The 21,861-nt window shown below is 36.4% G+C and overlaps 1 protein-coding gene across 1 annotated transcript; it reads right to left on the bottom strand.

Annotated features, from left to right (window-relative positions):
- Positions 1-2,561: 2,561 nt before the first annotated feature.
- On the bottom strand, positions 2,562-21,579 carry LOC106649154. Its single transcript, XM_014366430.2, has 3 exons — positions 21,491-21,579; positions 15,141-15,417; positions 2,562-3,015 (listed from the first exon to the last, which is right to left on the bottom strand). Exons 1-3 carry the CDS (start codon positions 21,537-21,539, stop codon positions 2,562-2,564), a joined length of 780 nt encoding a protein of 259 aa, XP_014221916.2. The 5' UTR covers positions 21,540-21,579.
- Between the last annotated feature and the right edge of the window lie 282 nt (positions 21,580-21,861).

Genomic DNA, 21,861 nt, shown 5'->3' with positions numbered 1-21,861 from the left:
GCGTTAGCTGAAGCTTCTTCAAGAACTTTTTTGTCTTTACTTTGAAGAGCATCAGTATGAGGTACTGAGCGGGTGAAGATCCGATACATTGGTAAGATAGAAACAGCCACCACGCAGCTGTTTTTTTTTCCATTTTTTCTGCTGTACTTATTTGATTGAACTTGGTTCATTACGTAGTACTCACTTAATTCAAGTCGAAAAAACGAATCTCCTAAGAGACATGTCTTTAGGCTCATATCAGCAGCATGATACATCAGATCGTCAAGACCCAAGTTATTGCCAGGAGATGACTTCAACCAAGATAGCAAAATGAAGGTCAACCATTGTAAGATTGATCCCGGTGTTTTAAAAAATTTTTTTTGAGCCATATTTTTTCTCACTAAGATGTTGATCCTATTGAAGAAAAGTCATGATCTCTTTCCTCTAATGAAAAAATTTATTTGTATTTTTTGTTCAGAATTTCACCTGCTATTAAATAATAACAATATTATCAGTGAATTATGGGATACCTTGTAAAGTATAATAATTTTTAACACTTATAAAATTATTCACTTACATATCATAAATATAAAATGTTTATATAACTTCTTTCTCTAAAAAAGCAGGATTTATAAAATAAATGCTAAAATGATTTTTGACTTCAACATTATTTCCTCCAGACAGCCATTCCTCATGCTGTACCCTTATTGTTAAGTTTAAATGGCATCATGTCCTTAATGAAATCGTTCTGTTAAAGATAGCTAAAGATGACTCATGTGCTGTTGATTTTTCCATGGACATGAGACCGAGCTCCAGCGTAGCCTGTACCTAAATATGTGGCTGGTATTCCAAAGTATCAGTTGCTATGTGAGGTTCATGCGACACTGAAAATTTCAAATAGTCCCCAGAACTAATTGTGCTAGTAATAGTTACTAGAGCGCTATCGCCACACGTACGAATATTTACTTGCACCTGTGCACTCCGGTGACCATTGTGCAGGCGTAATCGGAGAAACACATTGCACTCTCTTGCGTAATATTTCACGGACGTGTTGACTCGGGTGGTCCACTTTTTCAAAAATTTTTTGTGTCTCAGGGGATCCATCGGAATCCGAAAGTTTGAGGATTAAAATGAATTTTCCTGTAAACTAGAACTCAAAAATGGATTTTCGATGGATTTTTTCGATGGATTTTTGAAGTTTAAAAACGCGCTCCAAAAAAAAGCAAAAATTCAATAATTCTGAGCTAGCTCTATTCATTAAAAAACCAGCGAAGCAGAATTTAAGCTAAAAAATGCATCGTACAAAAATAGCTGTATCTCAGCGAATCTTGCGAATTTTTAACTTCTGAAGCCGGCGTTGGAAAGGTGAGAAAAAAACCTATCAGATAGTTTCATGCAATTTTTTCCATAGTTGATTCTACATAGCCATTCTTTGGAAGAAACTAATACACTTTTCGATTTTTCAATTTTTCGTAATGTCGTTTTTTGGGATAAAGTTGTATTTTTCTGCATTAAAATAATTTCAAAGTGTATACTAATTCATACCATTGGATTAGTCATAAAAAATGCTAAATTTTGGTGGTGTCAAAAAATTTTCTAGATTTTTTCTGTTCATTTGCCACTGGCTCGAAAATGAACTTTGCGGAATTTGCGAAAAAAAACGATCGAAAAAGTGTATTTTTTTGAATGAAATTGTGCTCCTAGGTCAAAATTGACTACGGCATTCGATTCTGCAGACAAAAACACATAAGAAAATGTATTGTCAAGATTATTTTCACACTCTAAACAGAGTTTGAAATAAATCGAATGATAGCCCGATTTTGCTTTTTTTTGGAGCACGTTTTTAAACTTCAAAAATCCATCGACACCATCTAAAATCATTGTTTTGAGTTCTAGTTTACGGGAAATTTCATTTAAACCTCAAACTTTCTGATTTCGATGGATCCCCCGAGATAAAAAAAAATTTGGAAAAAGTGGACCACCCTAGTGTTGACTCGCATATGATCGTATGATGTGAGAAAGGAAAGGATAAGTCACACTGTTATGATCAGTTGTATTATACTGATGAGGCACTGTTTACATTGATAAAAACTGAACTTAGATTTCCAAAAACATACAACATTGCAAGAGCAGCTCGTATTTTTCCCTATCAAAAGAAAGAGCGTCTATACTTCATTCAGTTGCGCGTAAGTGCAAGTAATACAATTAAGAAATTATAAAGTATCAGTTCTAAATAACAGAAACTAAAATATCATATCCCTCGCATTATTAAAGTATTATTTATCCCCTTCTCAGTATTTTATTGAGATGCTCTTTCAAGTGCGTTTTTGTGTGGCATGTTCTATTGTGTAATTTTTCCCCCGACAATTTTTTTATAGACGATCTTATTTGTATCATTTTTTGATACATAATTTTTTTCCCGAATATTCAGAAACGGTTTTTTTGTGACTCTTTTTTGTTACCGCACCATAAAATTAGTGCGGAATTGTAGCTGATAATAGGAAAAATTATTTGAAGATTAGGTCGGGTTTTAATTTAATACAGTGATTAAAAAAAATTATTTATTTCATATTTTCAATATATTATGCTCGCACTTTTATATTGTATTTATTTTGCGTATCATATTCTGGAATCATAGTACTAAAATCTTCTTTAAAATCTTCAATTTCTCGTTTTTTTTTCTTCATAGTTGTAGAGTCAACTTGGTGGTTACTCATTTGATCATAAGGTCCAATTGTTTGCTCTTCATCTAAATTTTCTTTTGGTAGTAAATTGTGACTGTCAGATCCAATCCTATTCTTTCCATCCATGTTATTGATACTTTCCATTGTTTTAATCCAATCAAAATGCTTATCATCAAGATAGAACGTTCTGCAGTCATACTTTACGAAATTTTGAGAAAAATCAAACAAACTGCAGATTTTAAATTTTAAAAGGCACATATTAATCTTTTTCAAGCTGTTTCGTAAAATTTGATATCTCCCATTTCCGTGAAGCTTCTCTAATGTAGCAAGAGTAAAGTTGAGCGGAAATCTTCTGAAATAAATTACTTCAATTATGACTATAAAATATTTTTATTTTTTTCATAGGTAAAAATAGCGATTTTTAATATAGAGAAATATATTAGTATTCAAGAGGTGCAGTAGCACCAAGCTGGCAAACTTTAACAAAAAATTATGAATATTATTATAACGAAAAATTATAATTAGTATTTACAGGAATTCTCCTGCCGATCCGTTTAGGCAATATGATAGAATAAAAGACAAGGTGATGGTGTCAACCTGGCACAAACCAAGTTAGTCAAATTTATTCTCGTGTTTTATTGAGCGACGTTTCGTCGAGAGTTTTCTCGATCTTATCAGGCTAAGGACACAATTATACATACAACAGTCAATATAAAAAATTGATAAATATAAATTTACATATTAATATACATAGACTATACAGACCTAGTCACGAGGACGGTGAGTATAAAACTGAGACCATCTTACAACACACACTACATGTATCACGCATAAACATAAGAAAGGACAGTTAACGACAATATTCTATTAAATTTTTATAAACAGACTTAAGTTTGTCAGTATCTTCAATTTTATTGATTGAGTGTTTATGTTTCTTAATATATAACATTTCAGCAATCAAGCTCTTATGACGATTGCTTTCCGAATGAATGATCTGTACATTGTCAAAATCAAACTGATGGTCGTGACGAGTTGTATGCAAATTCACTACCGAGTCAGGATTATTATTATTTTTATGTTCATACATCCGTTTTTTTAACGCTCTCTTTGTCTGACCTATATATGTCGCCTCGCAGGACTTACAATCTAACTTATATACAGAGTTGACCCTATCAACTTTGGCGGTTCTATCTTTACCCAAAGATACAATATTATTAATCTTGTTACCGATGGAAGTAACAATCTTCACGCGATGCTTATTCAGCAAGCGAGACGTGAATCTGACAAATTCAGAGTTATAAGGTAAAGTTAAGATGACATGTTTTTGATTACTCGGTGATAAGTCCACGCTATTACAATCAAGACGTCAACGCTTTAAACAATGCATGCGTTTATCAATCATCGCATCCACAAATTGATCAGGGTAATCATTCATTCGCAAAATGTTGCGTATTCTTAATATGTTATGTCGGTGGAATTTTGGGTCAGACAAGAGCAACGCTCTATCTACCAAGTTATAGACAGTGTTGATTTTTAATTGCTCAGGATGATTAGATAAGAAGTTTATAGTTCTCTGTGACGAAATCTCCTTCACATACCAGTCAGTAACGATGTTCATTCCACTACGAGTAAACCTTACGTCTAGAAAATTCAAAGAACCACCAACTTCTACCTCATGAGTGAACTGTATATGTCTATTGTGACCATTAAACACTCCCAGAATGGTATCAATATGCTCAACCCTCACAAAAGCGAAACCGTCGTCAACATATCTATATGAAAATAACGGCTCGATACCAAATTCCTTTTGCAACTTTTTCCAACAATAAGACTCAAGATCCGACAATACAAGGTCCGCAAAAAACGGCGAAATATTCGAACCCATCGGTGAACCCCTGACTTGTTTATAAAATTTTCCATTAAAAGAAAAATAAACATTGTCAAAAAGAAATTTTGTACAGTCAATGACATCCGCAAAGGGAATCTTTGATTTCTTAGCAATCTCGTCATATCTACGATCCAAACTAGATAGAACATCCTCCAACATCACATTAGTGAATAAACTAACCACGTCCATTGATATAAACACGTAATTAGGTGGGATTTTGAGATGTCTTACTTTTTCAATTAAGTCAAAACTATTGTTAATATGGGAAGGTGGGGGATGAACACAAGATTTAAAATAATTGTAAATCGGCAGGAGAATTCCTGTAAATACTAATATATACGGATAATGGCAACTATCGAAATACCGATAGATATTACAAAAAAAAATTATGAATATTTTCATAATCATCGTCGTCGTCTTAGGTACAAATAAAACGTCCATGGGTCCTCGTTTTAAAGTTATGATAATTTCAATTAGTGAAATATGATTTTAGGTACAAAAAGTGGCGACGGGAACACAAAATTATATAAGGAAATTTTTCGAGTTTTTAACTAAAACACGATGGAATCTTAGAATTTATCACAGAACTTATTAAAAATTCCAGAGATTTCCTTATATATTTTACTGTTCCTATCGTCATTGTGTTGCGAGGGTGCTAGTGCCTTGTTAAAAATGGGCTGCTTGAGTTATAAGTATCCTATGCTTTTTTATAGCGCCGTGCTAAATTCACGTTTAGGCCCCCTTTGGCGAGATATAAGGTGCTCATAATAGTGTCGCGGTGCAATAATGAGCAGCTTAAGTCACGGAAAAGCGTACCTTACACGTGAACTTAAACCATGCAGTGCTATCAAATCAATTGTGAATAATAAAAAATGAAAATATTACGTTGTATTGAGAAATAAAAACTTTTTGAAAAATAACAAAGCCACACAAAAAAAATGTTCAAATCCACCGACTGGATCTAGTGGACTTTGTTTTTGGGGTCGCTGAATCCGAATCTGGGGTCGGTTTATTAGGCGAGCGGCTTACCCTCGAAAAGTGCGTTATTTAGCGAGATACCCCTAACTCATTAGCGACCGTGCACATGTGGTATCAAAATGTTTGTTACAACATTCTACATGAGAAATAATTAATATTTTTTCGATTCGAGTGGGGGAACATATAAATAAACGAGGAAAACGACGAAATTTTCATAACTCAAAATTAATAAAATTTTGACTTCAAATCGCTATATCTCAGCTCGGTTTCAATATTTTGCCCTGAAATTTTTACTGAATATTCTACAAGTTATCTAGAAAAAAATGGCGTGACACCGCGAGCGGCATCTTGCCCTCAGTGGCATCGTGGCCCCAGCGGCATATTGCCTTTTTGGCGCCATAGAGACAGAGATACTTGTCTTTTTCGTTACTCGGTGGCTCGCATTCTTAGAGCAGCAGTCCTTAGCAGATAGGCCTAGAGCCAATACATATTCATGCCAAGAGTAGTACATAACCTTTCCGAGTTGAAGGTCCTCGCGACCCACAGGCCCCACGCCAATTTCTTTGTTCTCTCGCGTCACGAAGAATAAAGTTGTTTTCTCGTACTGATTGCTGATGTGTTTTTTTAACAGAGCATGAAAATATGGAGCCGGAGAAGGAAAATAAGGCTTCCAGTGCAAATCAAAAATTGTCAGAGGTGATGCAAGCAGTGCTAGGGTAAGATCCAGGCACGTCGAGCGCAATCAAAGTTGACATTCACGAGAAGCTTCTGGATAACCTAAAATACTACTATCACAACAGTCTGATGTCCGAGGAGAAGGACAAACTTTTTTCAAAATACGAGGTGCCCGAGGAACTCAAAGCTCCGGATCTCAATCGTCAGCTGAGGTCTAAGCGAAAGGAAAAGACGCTGAAGAAAGACAAGTACAAATATGAGACTCAAAAATTAATAGCTTCGGCGCTCACTGCATTGGGTGCAGGCCTCACAATAATCAATGAAGGCATCAATGAGGGCGTCGATATTGACGTTTTTTTGGACCGGATGGCCGACGCAACCAAGCTAATGGCAGAGGCTCATTTCAATCATACGCAGTCAAGAAGGGCCTGCATTATTCCACTCATCGAGACAAAAGGAACTCGAGAATTTTTAAAGCAGACAAGGTCGGATTCCTCCTTGTTCGGCAGTAACCTCGAATACAAACTGAAAAAGTTTAAAGAAACCGAGAGCATCTTCGAAGCACAGAAGCAGTCGGCGCCTACGTCCACGAGGTACCAGGGAAACGGGAAGCCCCCGTTCGACAGAAGGCCGCTGTCGAGCAACCAGGGCAATTTCAATACGCCTACCGACGGACAGACCTGACAAAAGCTGTATTTTGAAGGCTACAACCAGAGATCCAACAACAAGCCGTATCAGAAGCAGAACAACTGGAAGAATCAGAACCATTCGTTCAGAAGCAGGCTTGCGCGACACATGCGGATGAAGCTATTAAACTTTTTCAGAGCTTAGGCTTCGTGGCAAATTTTGAAAAATCAGCCATAGTGCCTAGCAATAAAGTTAAGTTTTTAGGTGTAATTATTGACTCAATTAAAGGTGCATTAGAATTAACAAGTAAAAAGAAAGAAAATTTGCTGTCCTTGCTAAAATGCGTGGTTAATAAATCTAGCTGTACTATTCATGATTTTGCTAAGTTAGTAGGTAATTAGTCACTGCGTGCGTCGCAGTTCAGTACGGTTGACTTTATATCAAAGTGACGGAAAGAGAAATGTTAAGGGCTTTAAAAACAGCAGAAGTGTTATATACCAATAACCTAGCATTAAGTATGGTAAAATTTAAATATAATAATTAAAATAAGACTGTCAAACGAACACGTTAGACGCTTGATCTCGCGAGCGAAGAGGCGGTACAGACTAAATGTACACTACGCTACGTGAGGCTGGTAGGCATACGACAGCGCACATATATGTATCTCGAGTGTGTGTACTCGCACATGTGTGTAAGACAAACACAGAGACAGGCGAGAGCTGTCGCTTGAATGTATGTGTGAGTGTAAGCGGCCAACGCACACCGGCGCATTAGATCGAGCCCGCATATATTGCAACGTATTTAGCAAATTGCGCCTAGTAAACGGCAAAATGCCGTACAAACGTACATGTGCAAATGAGTGCTCGTGGATCGCAGAAGGAGAAGCGATCTCACCGCACTCGCATTTTCCCTTACGCAATGCATTTGCATACGTTGAGGCTGACTCGCGACTCCCCCACGCACACGGCAGGAGAGCCGCGACCGCAAGTACGCAAGGAGAGAGCGATGCTGCGACCCCCACACGGCGGCCGAGGCAGAAGCACAAGAGATGCGACGTCGAATCAGCAAGTTGAGAAGATGATCGCTCTCTTTTGCGCCTATTATACCATAGGCGCGCGCATCGAATTACCGGGATTTAGTGGGAAATTAGCCGGCGCGAAACTCCGATCGAGCGCATGTCGAGCGCTCGCACTTGACCTTTTTATAGGGCTGCACAAGCAAAAAAAAGCATCACATGACAATAGGAATACAAATACCCCAGTATCTTGTATTCTTGTCAAGCTCCTATCACCGACCATCGTGGTGATTGAGACACGAGTCACTTTTTCCTTATACGACAATTTATCGCTGCCACTTCCGAGTGTTCGAGTGTTTGAGTCGTGCGACAAGTCCGTGTAAATAATTTAACTACTGAGAACATACTTCGGTATTCGATCTCGCTCATAGAAAGTTAAACTTACACGGCTGGCGCGGATTATACTTACTTCTAGTAAGATAAATCCATCACGTTTTCCTTACTTCCCGCCTTTTCCCTAGTCGCGATTTACCAGTGCAGTTTTTGTTCGATACCCTTTTGTGCGTGTGTTATTTAGCAGTCCAAGTCACTGAGGGTGACCGAGTAGCCAAGCAGCGAAGTCAACGTCCAAGCAGGTGCTGTAGCACAGCAGAGGTCCACCACCTAACGATCACCGTACTATCGCAGAGTATCTACGCGGACCCATCGCTCCAGGACACAGTAGGAAAGAGTGTCAAGTCCATCAGACACAGTCCGTCAGGAGCCCTGGTAATGCAATTGAATAAAGGCGTCGAAAACGTCTCGGCCCTAAAAACAGAGCTGGAGACGGCGCTCGGTGATACGGCCTCGGCCAGTGCCCTCCGACATACCACATCGATCGAAATCAAAGATCTAGACGAATGTGCCACTAAGGAGGGAGTCCGAGATGCTCTACGCACACAGCTGGGCCGCCCTGACCTCGATCTGGAAGCCGTCAGATCCCTCCGAAATGCCTACGCTGGGACTTTGACGGCCGTGGTTGTGCTGCCTGACGATCTTGCGGCCCAAGCGATAAAGCTAGGCCACATAAGAATCGGCTGGGTAAGCTGCCGCATTTACAGTCGAGTGGAAAGACTGCGCTGCTTTCGATGCTGGAGCCCCGGGCACGTCACCGCCAGATGCAGAGGACCCGACCGTACAGGACTGTGTTACCGCTGCGCCAAAGAGGGCCACCAGGCAAAGGATTGCAAAGCCCGGCCGACGTGCGTATTCTGTCAAGGACAAGGCCCAGACGATCACACGTCCGCCGGCCCGAGCTGCCCACGAACAGGCGAGACACCACAAGCCTGTCGATTATGAAGATAATCCAGCTCAATCTCAATCACGGTATGTCTGCCCAGAGCTCATTGGAGCAGACCGTACTGGAGCACAAGTTCGACCTCGCCATAGTCAGCGATCAGTATCGGAACCTTCAACCACCGGATGAAGGACTTGGATCGACAAACAAGCCGCCATATGGGTGCTCAGAGGTAACCAGGTGCAGGAGAGACCAGTGAGAGCAAGCCCGTTCTACTCATGGGCTCGAGTACGCGGAATTTACATCTTCAGCGTCTACGCTCCACCGAGACTCTCTGACGCCGAGTTCGCGGTCCTTCTGAGCAACATCGCAGATGAGGCTCAGGGCAGAAGACCACTGGTCGTGGCGGGCGACTTCAACGCCTGGTCGACGGAGTGGGGATCGGAAAAAACAACCCGGCGAGGCATTGCCCGAGGTCGGCAGCGTCATGGCGGGCGTGCCTCAAGGGTCAGTTCTAGGGCCAACACTGTAGAACGTGATGTATGACGCCATCCTGCGCCTCAACCTACAGCTCAGTGTCAACATCGTAGGCTTCGCAGACGACATCGCGTTGGTCGCGGTGGACAAGTACCTCTGGCGGATCGAAAACCACCTGAACGCTGCTGTCGGTCGGGTCCGAGAGGCGCTCCTTCGGCTCGGCTTGGAAACCGCCGATCAAAAGACAGAAGTCCTGTTGCTCACCAGCAGAAAGAAGATGGAGTCAATCACCATCACAGTGGGGAACTGCCACATAAAATCGGCTCTCCACATCCGCTATTTGGGACTACACATCGACGCCAGACTGCGGTTCGACGTGCACCTTGCAAAGGCCAGCGAGAAGGCGCGTGGCCGGAGCTCTGGCAAGTATCCCCTATGGCCCGAGTATCGAACAACATTTTATAGTACTGTGCAAAGTTCACATTTATGCCCCCTTTTCCGAGTCATGAGTCATGAGTCTTACTGGCGCCAGAATGTGCGACTTATGCCACAGAAAAGCGTGCCGTAAATGTGAACTTATGCCATACAGTGCTTTAAATAATCTTTTTACCCGTGGAAATCTATCTAAATCCGATATATTGTCGTTTGGTGGCTCTGCCAAATTTACTTTGAATTCCAAATTCCAGTACAAAAAAGATTTTGAATGAAAGATCAAAATCATTCCTGATTACAATTAATGTGTAATGAAACAAAAATTCGATTCTGAACCACAAGTAATGAGAATGAAACAATCATTTTAATTCCCACTACAATTAATTGAGAATGAAAAATAATTTCTATTACAATTTTCTTCCATAATGGACTTTGTAATGCTGAAATTAAAAATTCTGCAACCCTGAAACACAGACAGATGCGCGATATCGATGATATCGAAGGGTCAGATCGGTAAAGACAAACTTATTGCGAGATTTATGCGAGGTAGTATTATAATCTTTACCACATTCGCAGTTTGAATCTTGAACGATATTTTTGCGCAAAAGACTAGATTTTAATGAGGAGTGATTACTCCTTAATCTATTAATACGAACAATAGTCTTCCTCGACAGACCGAGACCAGCAAACCATGACTTATTCTGTTTTATATAAAAGTATTCAAAATAAAATGATCCTTTGAAATTACTTAATTCAAGACACATATCATTACTTTCATTTAAACACACTTGTTTAAAGTTACTGACCAGGTCAGTCACTGCTATCGGTCTGTCGAGCAAAGAACCGTCTCTAGCTGCTGTTTTGGCTAGTAGATCAGCTTCTTCATTGCCATGAATCCCCATATGTGAAGGAATCCACGCAAGGGATATTTTTATATTAAGTCTAAAAGCTAAAGCTAGTTTATGTCTTAACATATATATTAATACAGATTCCGAAAAAAAAGGCTAACTGCTTTTAACACACTTTCTGAATCAGAAAAAATAGTATAGTTGCCTTGTTTCTTTTCGATAATTTTTTCTATAACTAAAATTAAAGCATAACACTCTGCAGTAAAGATCGAAGCTGAGTATGCTAATTTACATACGAAATTCTTGAGAGAAGCTCCAAGATGCAAGGCCTACACACGCTTGATTATTGACAAACATTTTAGATCCATCAGTGAATATATACGTGTTGTTTACTTTGTCTGGAGGATAAATATCGTTAAATTTTTTGTCTGGTTTAGTATCTTTTGAAATTTGTTTACCAACTGTTAACGTGACTATAGATGTTGTTTTCATAGTTATTGATATATTTAATATGTTTGTTTGAATGAAAAATTAAATCTTAAAGGAACCAGATATTTAAGTAACATTCCATTGTCAAAGGTGGAGAAAAATTATGAGAGTATCTAAAATTTTCACTTAATTCAACTAATTTTTCGAGATTGTTCAATAAAAGCGATTGGTCATTAGCCAAGCATCTTAAGAGAAATTTGTAGCAGACCAGCTTCAATCTACACTTTAAGTATGGGATTTTTGATTCAGTAGTCATGACATTGATGGGAGTGCTATTCCTATAACCCATAGCAAGTCTTATTCCAATGTTCTGTACCTTCTGAAGTTTATCAATAATTTTAGAATCACTAGGAAACATTAAAAATCCGCCATACTCAATTTTAGACCGGATTAATGATTTGTACAATGTTAGTAGTGTCTCGGGGTTCGCTCCCCACTACGTAGATCTTAGAAAACTTGGAATTTTTAAACTATTTTTACATCTTACAACTAGATTATCGGTGTGATGGTTCCACTTCAAGTGGGAATCAAGTATCATTCCCAAAAACCTAGTTTTGACAGAAGGCTCAATTAACTTGTCATTGACTTGAATAGATACATTTTTGGAAAAATTTGCCTTATCAAAAATAATGAGTACATACTTCTCCGGAGCGACCTCCAAACCTCTTTTCTTCAAGTGGACTAGAAGTTTTGAATTCTCTTCTTTGAGCTGCTTTACTTGCTCCTCATATATCACTGGTTTACTATTATATATCACAATGTCATCACCAAACTGAAGCATAGATACTGAATTGTTAAGATCTCTGTCGATGTTCCTTGTATAAATAGAGTAAAGAATCGGACTCAAAACGCTTCCTTGAGGTAGCCCTTTATCGACTTTTTTCTCTAAAATTTCTGTCAAAGTACAAAATGTAACTTTCCTTTCGTATATTACATTTTTGATAAATGTTATAATTTTTTTAGGGAGGTTCAGTTCAATTAAGTCATCGATCAAGATATCAGGTACCACGTTATCGAAGGCTCCCTTGATATCGAGAAATAATGCTGATACTGTGTCCTTAGTATAAAAATTTTTCTGGATGTCTGATACTAAAATATTAAGATTGTCAATGCAGGACTTATTTTTCCGAAATCCAAATTGCGTTTCTGATAGAATGTCATTCTTTTCGAGCCACCGTTGTAATCTTCCTTTTATTAGCTTTTCTAAAATTTTTAAGATGCACGAGGCAAACGGTATTGGACGAACCTTGTCAGAATTGCCTTTAGGTATAAAGAGAACTAAATAGTTATTCCAATCTGGAGGAAAGTACTGACTGTTATAAATGTCGGTGAGTAGATCCAGTAAGACTCTTTGAAAAAATTCAGGTAGCATGCATATAATTTCGTAGCTGATTCCGTCGAGGCCCGGAGACGATTTCAGGTTAATATTGCTCAGAACAAATTGGAACTCTTCATATGAGAATAAATCACACAATACTTCATGATCGTGTGTATTATTATGATTGCCATCCATAATACTTAAGCTATGCAGAGCATTCGTGGAAATGGATTTTGGAGAAGTGAGTTTGGTAATAGTTTCCTGCATATTTTTATCTAGTTTTGTTGCGTTTGAGTCAGTTTCTCTAAAACTATTGTTGAACCTTTTGATTGTTTTCCAAACTCCACTGGTTTTAGTTCTAGGAAATATTTTGCTACAAAAGGATTGGAACGATGCTTTTCTTCACGCAATGTTCTGGTGACACACGCATCAAGTCTTTTGACTTCAATAAACTTCTCAATTGTGAATCTATATTTAATAAATTTAAATGCTGCTTTCCTCTAGCGAACGACTTTATCACAGGATTCATTCCACCAAATACAATTGGATTTGTTGTTTCTGCACATGCCTTTTAACTTGATTTTTGAGTTATGTTGAACATTGTTGTTGATTCGTAGAGTATCAGTAATTGCTTCGTGGAGAAAGTTGACAAATAGTTCATATTTGAGAGGTAAAATCTGATTTGTATATTGAAGACTGTTGAAAAAAGCTTTGTTTTGATCAAGAATCTGATAGAATTGGTCCCAATTCATTTTGCGCAAATTATATCTATATTGTACTCTATGTTGAAATTGGAGCTTATCATTCATTTCAATTACAATGGGATAATGGTCACTCTTCCAGCTATCATCCAAGGTCTTCCATGCACATTTAGAAAAAAGATTTGGAGAGCAAAAAGTCAAATCGATACATGATTCGGAGAAACCCTGGTAAGATAAGCTAAAGTGCGTTGGACTTCTGTCGTTGAGTAAAATGATGTTATCCGGATCCAAATTGTCTGAGATGATGTTACCATTTTCACAGGCCTTGTCGCTACCCCATAAAGGGTGATGAGCATTGAAGTCGCCACCTAATATAAAATATTTAGTGTCATGATTAACAATTGCTCTTATTAAATTGTTCCATGTATTTATAGTAAGATTGTAATCTTGGTTATTTATGCGTTGTGTTCTGTAGCATGCTTTTAATAAGAGTTTGTCAGAACTTAGATGAATAACAACCGAACCTATTTCCAAAATAGGACTTGAGAAGTTGATTTTCGTATTTTCATAGAAAAGGTTGTTCCTGATGCAAATAGCCAAACCGCCTCCATTGCCAGTTTAACGGTCAAACCTAACAACATTAAAGCCTTTTAAATTGAAGGATTTAGTGTCCTGTAGCCAAGTTTCAATTAGTACAACAACATCATAATTATCAGCTTCCTTGTGTAGAATCAACTTTTGCTGCTGTTGCTGCTGTTGCAGCTGTTGTTGTTGATGATGCTGCAGTTGTTGCTGCTTTTGTTGTTTCTGTTGCAGAGTCATATTTATTTCTGTCAAATTGTTTTTGGCAGGAGAGACTGAATCTTTCAAGATATTACTGTAACTAACAGTAGGTCTATAAGCTGATCTAGAATTGTTTATACATGGAAAGTGTTCTATGGTAGGTGCAGGACTAGATTTGCTGCCAAATATTTTTTGTTTGGCTTCAAAATATGATAAGTTTTCATATGCCATTAAGTAATTAACGGCCTCATGTTTCTTAAAAATGGGGCAATCTTTACTGGTTGCTTTGTGATTGCCTTTACAGTTGAGACATCTAGGACAAGTAACTTGACATATGTGATCCGTATGCTTTTCCTCATCACACTCAGGGCAGTGTGGTTTGCCACGACAGAACTTGGCGATGTGAGCAAATTTATAACACTTCAAGCACTGCACTGTTTTCTTAAAAAATGGACTAACATTTGTTAAAACATGGTATAGAGAAACAGCATTAGGCAGAGTGTCACCTTCAAAATACACAAGTACAGAGGTAGTAGGTATCCATTGACTATTTCCTTGTAAGTTGTCCTTTTCATTACTCTTTTTATTTAATCTGGTTACGTGGCTGATAGCTATATCACTTTTTAAGGAACTTTTAAGTTCCACCTCAGACAGGTCTGTAGGTATGTTCCTGATGACACCTCTACGGGACTGTTTGTTACTGGGTATTAGACCGGGTCGTTTTTGCAAAAATTTTTTGTATCGCCTGGGCTCATGGCTGAGCTAAAAGTTCAAGGTTTCTCTTTACTAACAGGTAAGTTCGTACGATCTTAAATCGCCTGTTATATCTTAACATCATGACTGCTCTGGGACGATGATTAATTTACTATTTCACTTTATGGAAAGAGATTCATCATTGTTACGATATTGCAATTTAAAATATGATGCGAGCATTTTCAGCGACAAATTAAATTATTTTGGATAAGCATACCTTTTATTAATGTTCGTGGCCATTCTGTGAGATTCTGATGATAATTGATTTATTGAAAACTCATTCAAGTTGTAAAGTTGATTATTATGAATATCTTCTTGAAAAGGTTCGCTTATTAATAAATAATTACACTTTTTCAAAATTAAAAGTTTGATTGAAGTTTGACCATCACCATTGAGCGTTTTACCCAAATCACTTTTTGATTTTGAATAATTTGAATTAATATTGTGTTCAGAACTCGGGAATTCATCTAATTGCTCCATTAAGATTTTTTTATCTGCAAAAAATTCATCTTGTTATATGTGAAATTATGATTGTGTTTTTAATTACTAATGACTAATGACTAATGACTAATGACCAAATTTTTTGCTTTGTGCACTATTAAGTTTAAATTTGGGTTGAGTTGCAATTATCATCTTAAAAGGACAAGATGGTACGTCAAACTGATATTTGAAAATGTCCATATAAATCGAAGTAATCTAAAATATTTTCTCTTGATAGTAGAATTTGATCATATTACACCTGATCAACCAAAAAAAGAACTCCTACCAAAGCTTGGAAATCCTTATTACATTACTTTTTTATAATATTAAATATTGTAATTGGATTCACTAGCCACGCGATTCTGACATTAGTTTATAATCAAGATAAATCTATAGGGTTTCAAAATCTTTAAAAAGTACCCTCTTCCACTTAGCTACAATTTGGCGTTTAGGGTTGATAAAATATTGATTTTCTTGAAATTTGTCGTATTTTGACGAGTACACTATCCGTGGACTAATTTTGTCCATTGGAACACGATCTCGGTCGGTGCAGAACATGTATGAACATACGACATTCCGTGATTCAGTGGACAAAACTAGTCCACGGACAGTGAACATAAAGTTGTAGACAAATGTTCATAATTCTGCTCCACTAAGGTGAAAAAGGGTATCATTCTGATAATTTGGAGGTTACATTGGATTAAATTGATGACGAACTCATTTTAAGATCGGGTTGCAAGTGATAACATAGTTCATCGGGTGTAGTATGAAAATATTTTACTATAAAAGAAATGAATTTAAACTATCTCAATCGATATGGCCGCTCATATGAGGTCTATGAACTCTAAACACCGTATCGTTTCCTTAAATACTCACGAAAAATGTTTACATTCGTTTAGAAATAATTTCAAAAAATGCTGCATATAATGCGATGTTTGTTTTGAAAATTTACTGTATTGTTATATCCGAAAAACGAGTCGCATCGCGCTGTTTCTCGACCACAAATTTTTCGATGTAACGTTTCTGTAGACATAGTAATATGACAATTCCCTTGCGACAAAAAGAGTAATAAAAAGAATGATGTAATTTAAGGGTTATCATACCACGCGCTAGTCACGGGATAGCTAACGCGAATTTGGGTATTCTTCCAATATCGCTCAACTGTAATTTGGGATTCAAAAATTATTATATTTATAGTGCGCATCTTTGTAATATTTAGCTTTCTCTGATAGACGCACTAACATCTTGCAGTCTTCACGGGCTAACACCTTATTGTAGTTTTTGTAACTGAGCTATTGCTAATCAAATCGCGTAGTACATTATAACTAAAAGTGTAAGAAAAATATAATATCCATTTCATATGTGCAAACTCTATAATAAAAGTCTTGTATCAAACCTTAAACGTGTCTTTGAGAATTTTTGGGCAGTTAGAATAAGATAAGTGCATGGTTATTATCTAACAAATAGTCACAACGTAACAGTATTACGATTTCTATTAAGGACAGTCCTAAAGCCATTCTCGACTTGATTTGATTCGAATCTTTTCAATTTCAATTTTTTTACAATTTGACAAGCTGACATCTAGACCTTGAATTTGATCACTAAAGTTCAGAGGCGTTCTACATAGCTTCACGGCTAAACAAGCTGCCACACTCGGTCTTGACCTGTACAGCAAGCTATACTCCTCTAAAGTGACTTGTATTTTCTCTTTTATTAATAAAACCTATTATAGAACTAAGTTCTATTGCACATTCGTAATCCTAAGACATGAAAAATTGGTGACAAAGATAAATCAGTTTTGGCTCCCAAACGCCGGCCAATTACAGCGCACGAAACAAACAGACACTACTGAGACTTTTAAGTACTTTCGTAGTGCGTACGTTTGGACGATTTTTATGATATTATTCCTTGCATCTTTTGATCTCATAAAGTGATACGTCAAACTGTCCGCCATATTGCAAAAAATGTTTCAGAAGCGGAAATCAACTAAAAGCGTGGTATTTGAAATTGAAAAATAAAACGACTTGATTTCTTTTTGAACAAAAATGAATTTTCACAATTCAACTTTTTTAAAATATATTTTAAAGGGTTTTGAACAGTCAGATTGAATATAATTCAATGCAATTTATTATAATTATTATTAAATGCTCGAAGATGAATTTTTAAACTAAAAATAATACATGTATTATAAATTCCCGGAGTGATTCCGAAAAAAATGACTTAATATCAGTTTTTAGATGGAAAATTTTGTGAGAATGTATATTCTGAATTTTTGAAAGATGAAAAACTTCATATCTTGGTTGGCTGGCTCCATGTCCTATGTCACATAATGTACTTTAAGTCTAATATTTTCTACTTTAAAAATGATTTCGTCACTAATTGTTTTAAAGACACGCCTGTCGACAGAACCAAGAGTGAAATCGAATCATATTATTTACTTTCATGGGGCTTCGAGGCCATCCAACATTATGACAAGTGCATGAGTTGAAGTTTGATTTTGGTTGTGTTCTGGCAAAGTAACAAAAACAATACTCCAAAAATATAAAACAATACTACAAAACAATAGTAATACTCATCTCTAAAACAAGTACAATTCATATGAAAATTTTAAAAAATATTTCAAGAATGACACATCCTGGATTGAAGTTTAAATTCTCCATTTTTCTTACAAATGTCCTAAAACAAGAAAAGGGGCAATTCAATTTCAAATTCTTCTCATATCCAGACACACACTGGATATGAAAAGCACATAGATTTGCATCACAAGCAAATCTCAATTTTTAAGCTTTCAATAAAGTATCAAAGCCCCATTTAGGAACTTTCTTGTAGCCTCTCATTTGGAAATATCTCATTTGGTCCTCTTGAAAAATTTTCTTAAGCGATGATTCCTATAGATCTAGTGTACTTACTTCAAGTTTTTCTAAAAGTCTTCGTACTTGCTGTTTGGTAAAATTAAAATTTTTCTGCATTGTGTGAAAATAGTGTTCGCTATGCAGATACTGTTTGTTCTTTTTTTTCAAATAAATTTGCTAATGCTTTAATTTTTTTTTCAATGCTCAGATTTTTTTCACAGTTCTGTTTTATAACAGGTAAAGTTGTTGGTGAGTTGGTGACATATTTTTGAGAAGTGCCTTTAGACAAATGTACAGAAGTAGGCGAACGACGCAGAATCATCTTACAAAGATCTTGAACCAACTGATTATTTTTTTGATTCCAAATTCGGTAAATTTGATCAATGTTAAAAGTATTCTATACAAAGAGTGAAAAAATGATCAGTCCGACCAACATAAAAGGCAACAATTTCTAAGTTATGACAAAACATTAGAAAAATTGCTAAGATCTGCTAAGAATAGATACGAAAGGAATAAAATAAGGAAAAGAATAAATAATAATAATGAAGACTTAAAATTAATGTGGCAGTTTGGCACTCGGTTCACCAGAGTCACCAAGACCCAAGCGACGTGTGCTTTTCTCGGATTACCGGAGAACACGCACGTCTCTTGGACTTCCAGAGAGATTTGAAAACTCTACGAGTTGTTGACAGATTGTTGGATTGGTTAGGAACTTCCTTGACTTAACAAAGAACTTATGTTCAACCAGCTAACAATTTATTTTTATTTTCCATCACCTTCCTAAACTTTTCACTTCGGCCGCTAGGTGGCCACGGAGCGAGGATTATGCCCCCTCAAGCGATAGGACTGCGCCAGCGCTTAAGATTCAGACAGATCTACCTATTCGAGATTCCCCTCTCACCCGAGAGGAGCTGACAGCCAAGCTTGGAACTTCAATTCGGCTCGAACCCCGAAACTTGGAAACCCAGCCTCGCTTGGAAGCGCTCTCGAGTCAGACGATGTGCCGCGCTAAAGTTGCCTTCTTCAAAGCTACTGACAATGGTATTTTTAACGCTCCATCACTTAGGCCACAAACATATCAATTCGCGGCCCAACGTGTGGCCTTTAAGTACGAAGACTCGTACTATGAATCTGCTCTAATGCAATGCCAGTCGAGCGAACTACTCCACCTCGAGCTCGCTAGAACTCGAATATCTCCACTTCTAAGAGTGGAAAATCACCCAGTGGCATCCATACCCCCATGAAGACGAAGGAAACCCCCCACTAACACAAATAAATGAAAGGGAAGATTCCTCACCATTACCAGTTGTCAGTTTATTGCCGTGATCATGAATCGCTTTGAAATGAGGTGGTTTTGCCATCAGATTGACGGTTAATGTATGGATTCGCTCAGGAAAAAAATCCATGTAACGAATTTCGTTATCCTGTTTTAGTGTTTTTATATAGTGTATATAGTCCCCGATGCTGCTGCCCTGTATGACAATTGATGTGCCAGATCGGCTGACTAGCCAGGCCTCATCTGTTTTGGTTTAAATGTGTGAGTGTGTATTAATAAATCGTTCAATTTATACTATACGAGTGATTCATTATTTCCAGCGCTTTTTCTCTAGTCCTTTTTTTTCACGCAGCTAGTCCAAGACCTCGGAGAAGTCCACCTTTGGATATGACACAGACAGTCCATTTATTGGGTCCGACCATGTCTCGCGTGTGTTACGTGGGATGTTACATATACGCACGGTGGGCATGTCATGCATAAGCATGACCGAACTTGCTCAGATCTATTTGCACCTGGGACATCGGTCCATTATAATTCGATCATAACAGCAGTACGGGTATTAGAAGGGACTGTTATCATATGCTCTCGAAGTGGAGGAGCAGCTCATACAATTGAAATCGAACTTTACTGGAGTTTATTTAATTGTTCAATTCTTAGAATTGTTCGAAGGGTGCCATCACATTTTTTTAGAATTTAATAACGAGACAATTTTTCAATTTCCGAAAAATATGGAAAATTAGGTTTCCTAAAATCACTTCCGAAAATTCTGTAAACTTTTAAGCATGTTCCTTAATCAATTCTCAGACTTTCATGTCAAAACTTTTTCTTTAAGCTTAATATTTGCCAGGAAAAATAAGTACCAATAATTCTTTCAATGTTTTGTGTAATTATAAACAACGCCATTGGTAAGAACATCTTTGAAAATATAAGTTTTCATAATTTTTCTCATTTCGATTGAGATATGGTAAAAACGGAAATTTAAATGTAAATATCGCGTCCTTTGTACACAAGTTAGTTAAGATGTCCGGAAAAATTGATTGACTTGCTTATGTCAGTAAATTTTTTTTTAAAATTAAGTTAGAACTAACTTGAAAGCATTCAAATTGAAAATGTTTTTCGTTGATGTATTAGGAGTGGAAGATAAATTATAGTTTTAAGTAAATTGATTATATTTTTAAATAGTTATATATAGGAACATGCCCAATGATAGGAACATATTCTTCATTTATATGGTCAATTGTATATGAAATTCCAATGAAAACTTTCTGATTCATCTGTCGATTCAGCGTCGGTTCATTTATAGATCTATTTAACTGATGTATAAACATTTGAATATACAAATGCTAAAGATTAAAAAATAGGAATATGTACATAGAATTCAGATATTTAAGAATCTTAATAAATCATTTACATTCAATTATTGTGTAATTTAGTAGAAAATTGTATATTTTTTAGTTCTTTTTATTTTCAAATAACAATCAAGTATAAAAAACAATCTTAACGTTTATTCTTATGTTGATATTGTATTGAGAAATTTTTGCTTTCAAACCTAGGTTATCTTGATTTTCTCTAGTCTTCTTTCATCTTTTCTTATTTTTATAGAAATTAAAATTATGATCCCAGGACGGCATGGATACTTATAATTTTTATAATATTTAACATGATTATTAATATGATCTTAATCGACTTCATAATAAGTTTAAAAAATATTTTAAGCATACAATAATGAACGAGAATTGAATTTTTTATTTCTAGCAACAAAAAAGAACTTTAACGTTCAACTAATTTATTAATCTTATTTAATAAGCAACATGATTTCAATTTGTTTTTGAAATTATAAAATGTGTTTTTCAATCGTTTCCATTCGTGTAAAAATATCTGTATTCAAAATGTTTTTCTATTCACTGAAAACTGCTTGTGTAAATGTTTCATTGCTTTTTTATAATTCTTATTACTAACCTAATGTAGATAAAGCAATAAAGAAGAGCAAATTAAAATAATTTCGCATTTTTTTGGCAAAGTATCAAGTATCACTTAATTTCAAAGAAGAACGTCACGACTTTGTTAACAGTTGTGTTCATAAACTGAGTAGAATGAAAATAAACCCTAAAGGATAAGTATTTCTGTCGAAAATACTATTTTGATTCAACTTGTAATTGTTATAAAACATAGCAAAATTACGAAAATTTTAAAGATGAATCAGGAGCATAAAATAAATACGTCTTATTTATATGTAGTTTATATTTTTGAACAACTTTAAATTGTCCAGTAAAAAAGATTGGACATATCCTAAAAAAATTAAATTTAACTGTTACCACAAATAAAAATAT

Source organism: Trichogramma pretiosum, unplaced genomic scaffold, assembly GCF_000599845.2.
Source record: "Trichogramma pretiosum strain Unisexual culture from Peru unplaced genomic scaffold, Tpre_2.0 scaffold128, whole genome shotgun sequence".
Lineage (NCBI taxonomy): Eukaryota > Metazoa > Arthropoda > Insecta > Hymenoptera > Trichogrammatidae > Trichogramma > Trichogramma pretiosum.
Note: the sequence above shows the minus strand (reverse complement) of the source record. Positions and strands in the feature narration are given on the sequence as shown.

Bases quoted from the DNA above. Each gene is read 5' to 3' on its own strand.
- LOC106649154 (XM_014366430.2), bottom strand. From the start codon at position 21,539: ATGCGAAATTATTTTAATTTGCTCTTCTTTATTGCTTTATCTACATTA. The intron at 15,418-21,490 runs GTTAGTAATAAG...AATTTTTTGCAG, and splicing joins TATTGCTTTATCTACATTAG to ATAAAAAAATCTTAATGGAG. The intron at 3,016-15,140 runs GTATGCTTATCC...AATTTATTTCAG, and splicing joins GCCACGAACATTAATAAAAG to AAGATTTCCGCTCAACTTTA.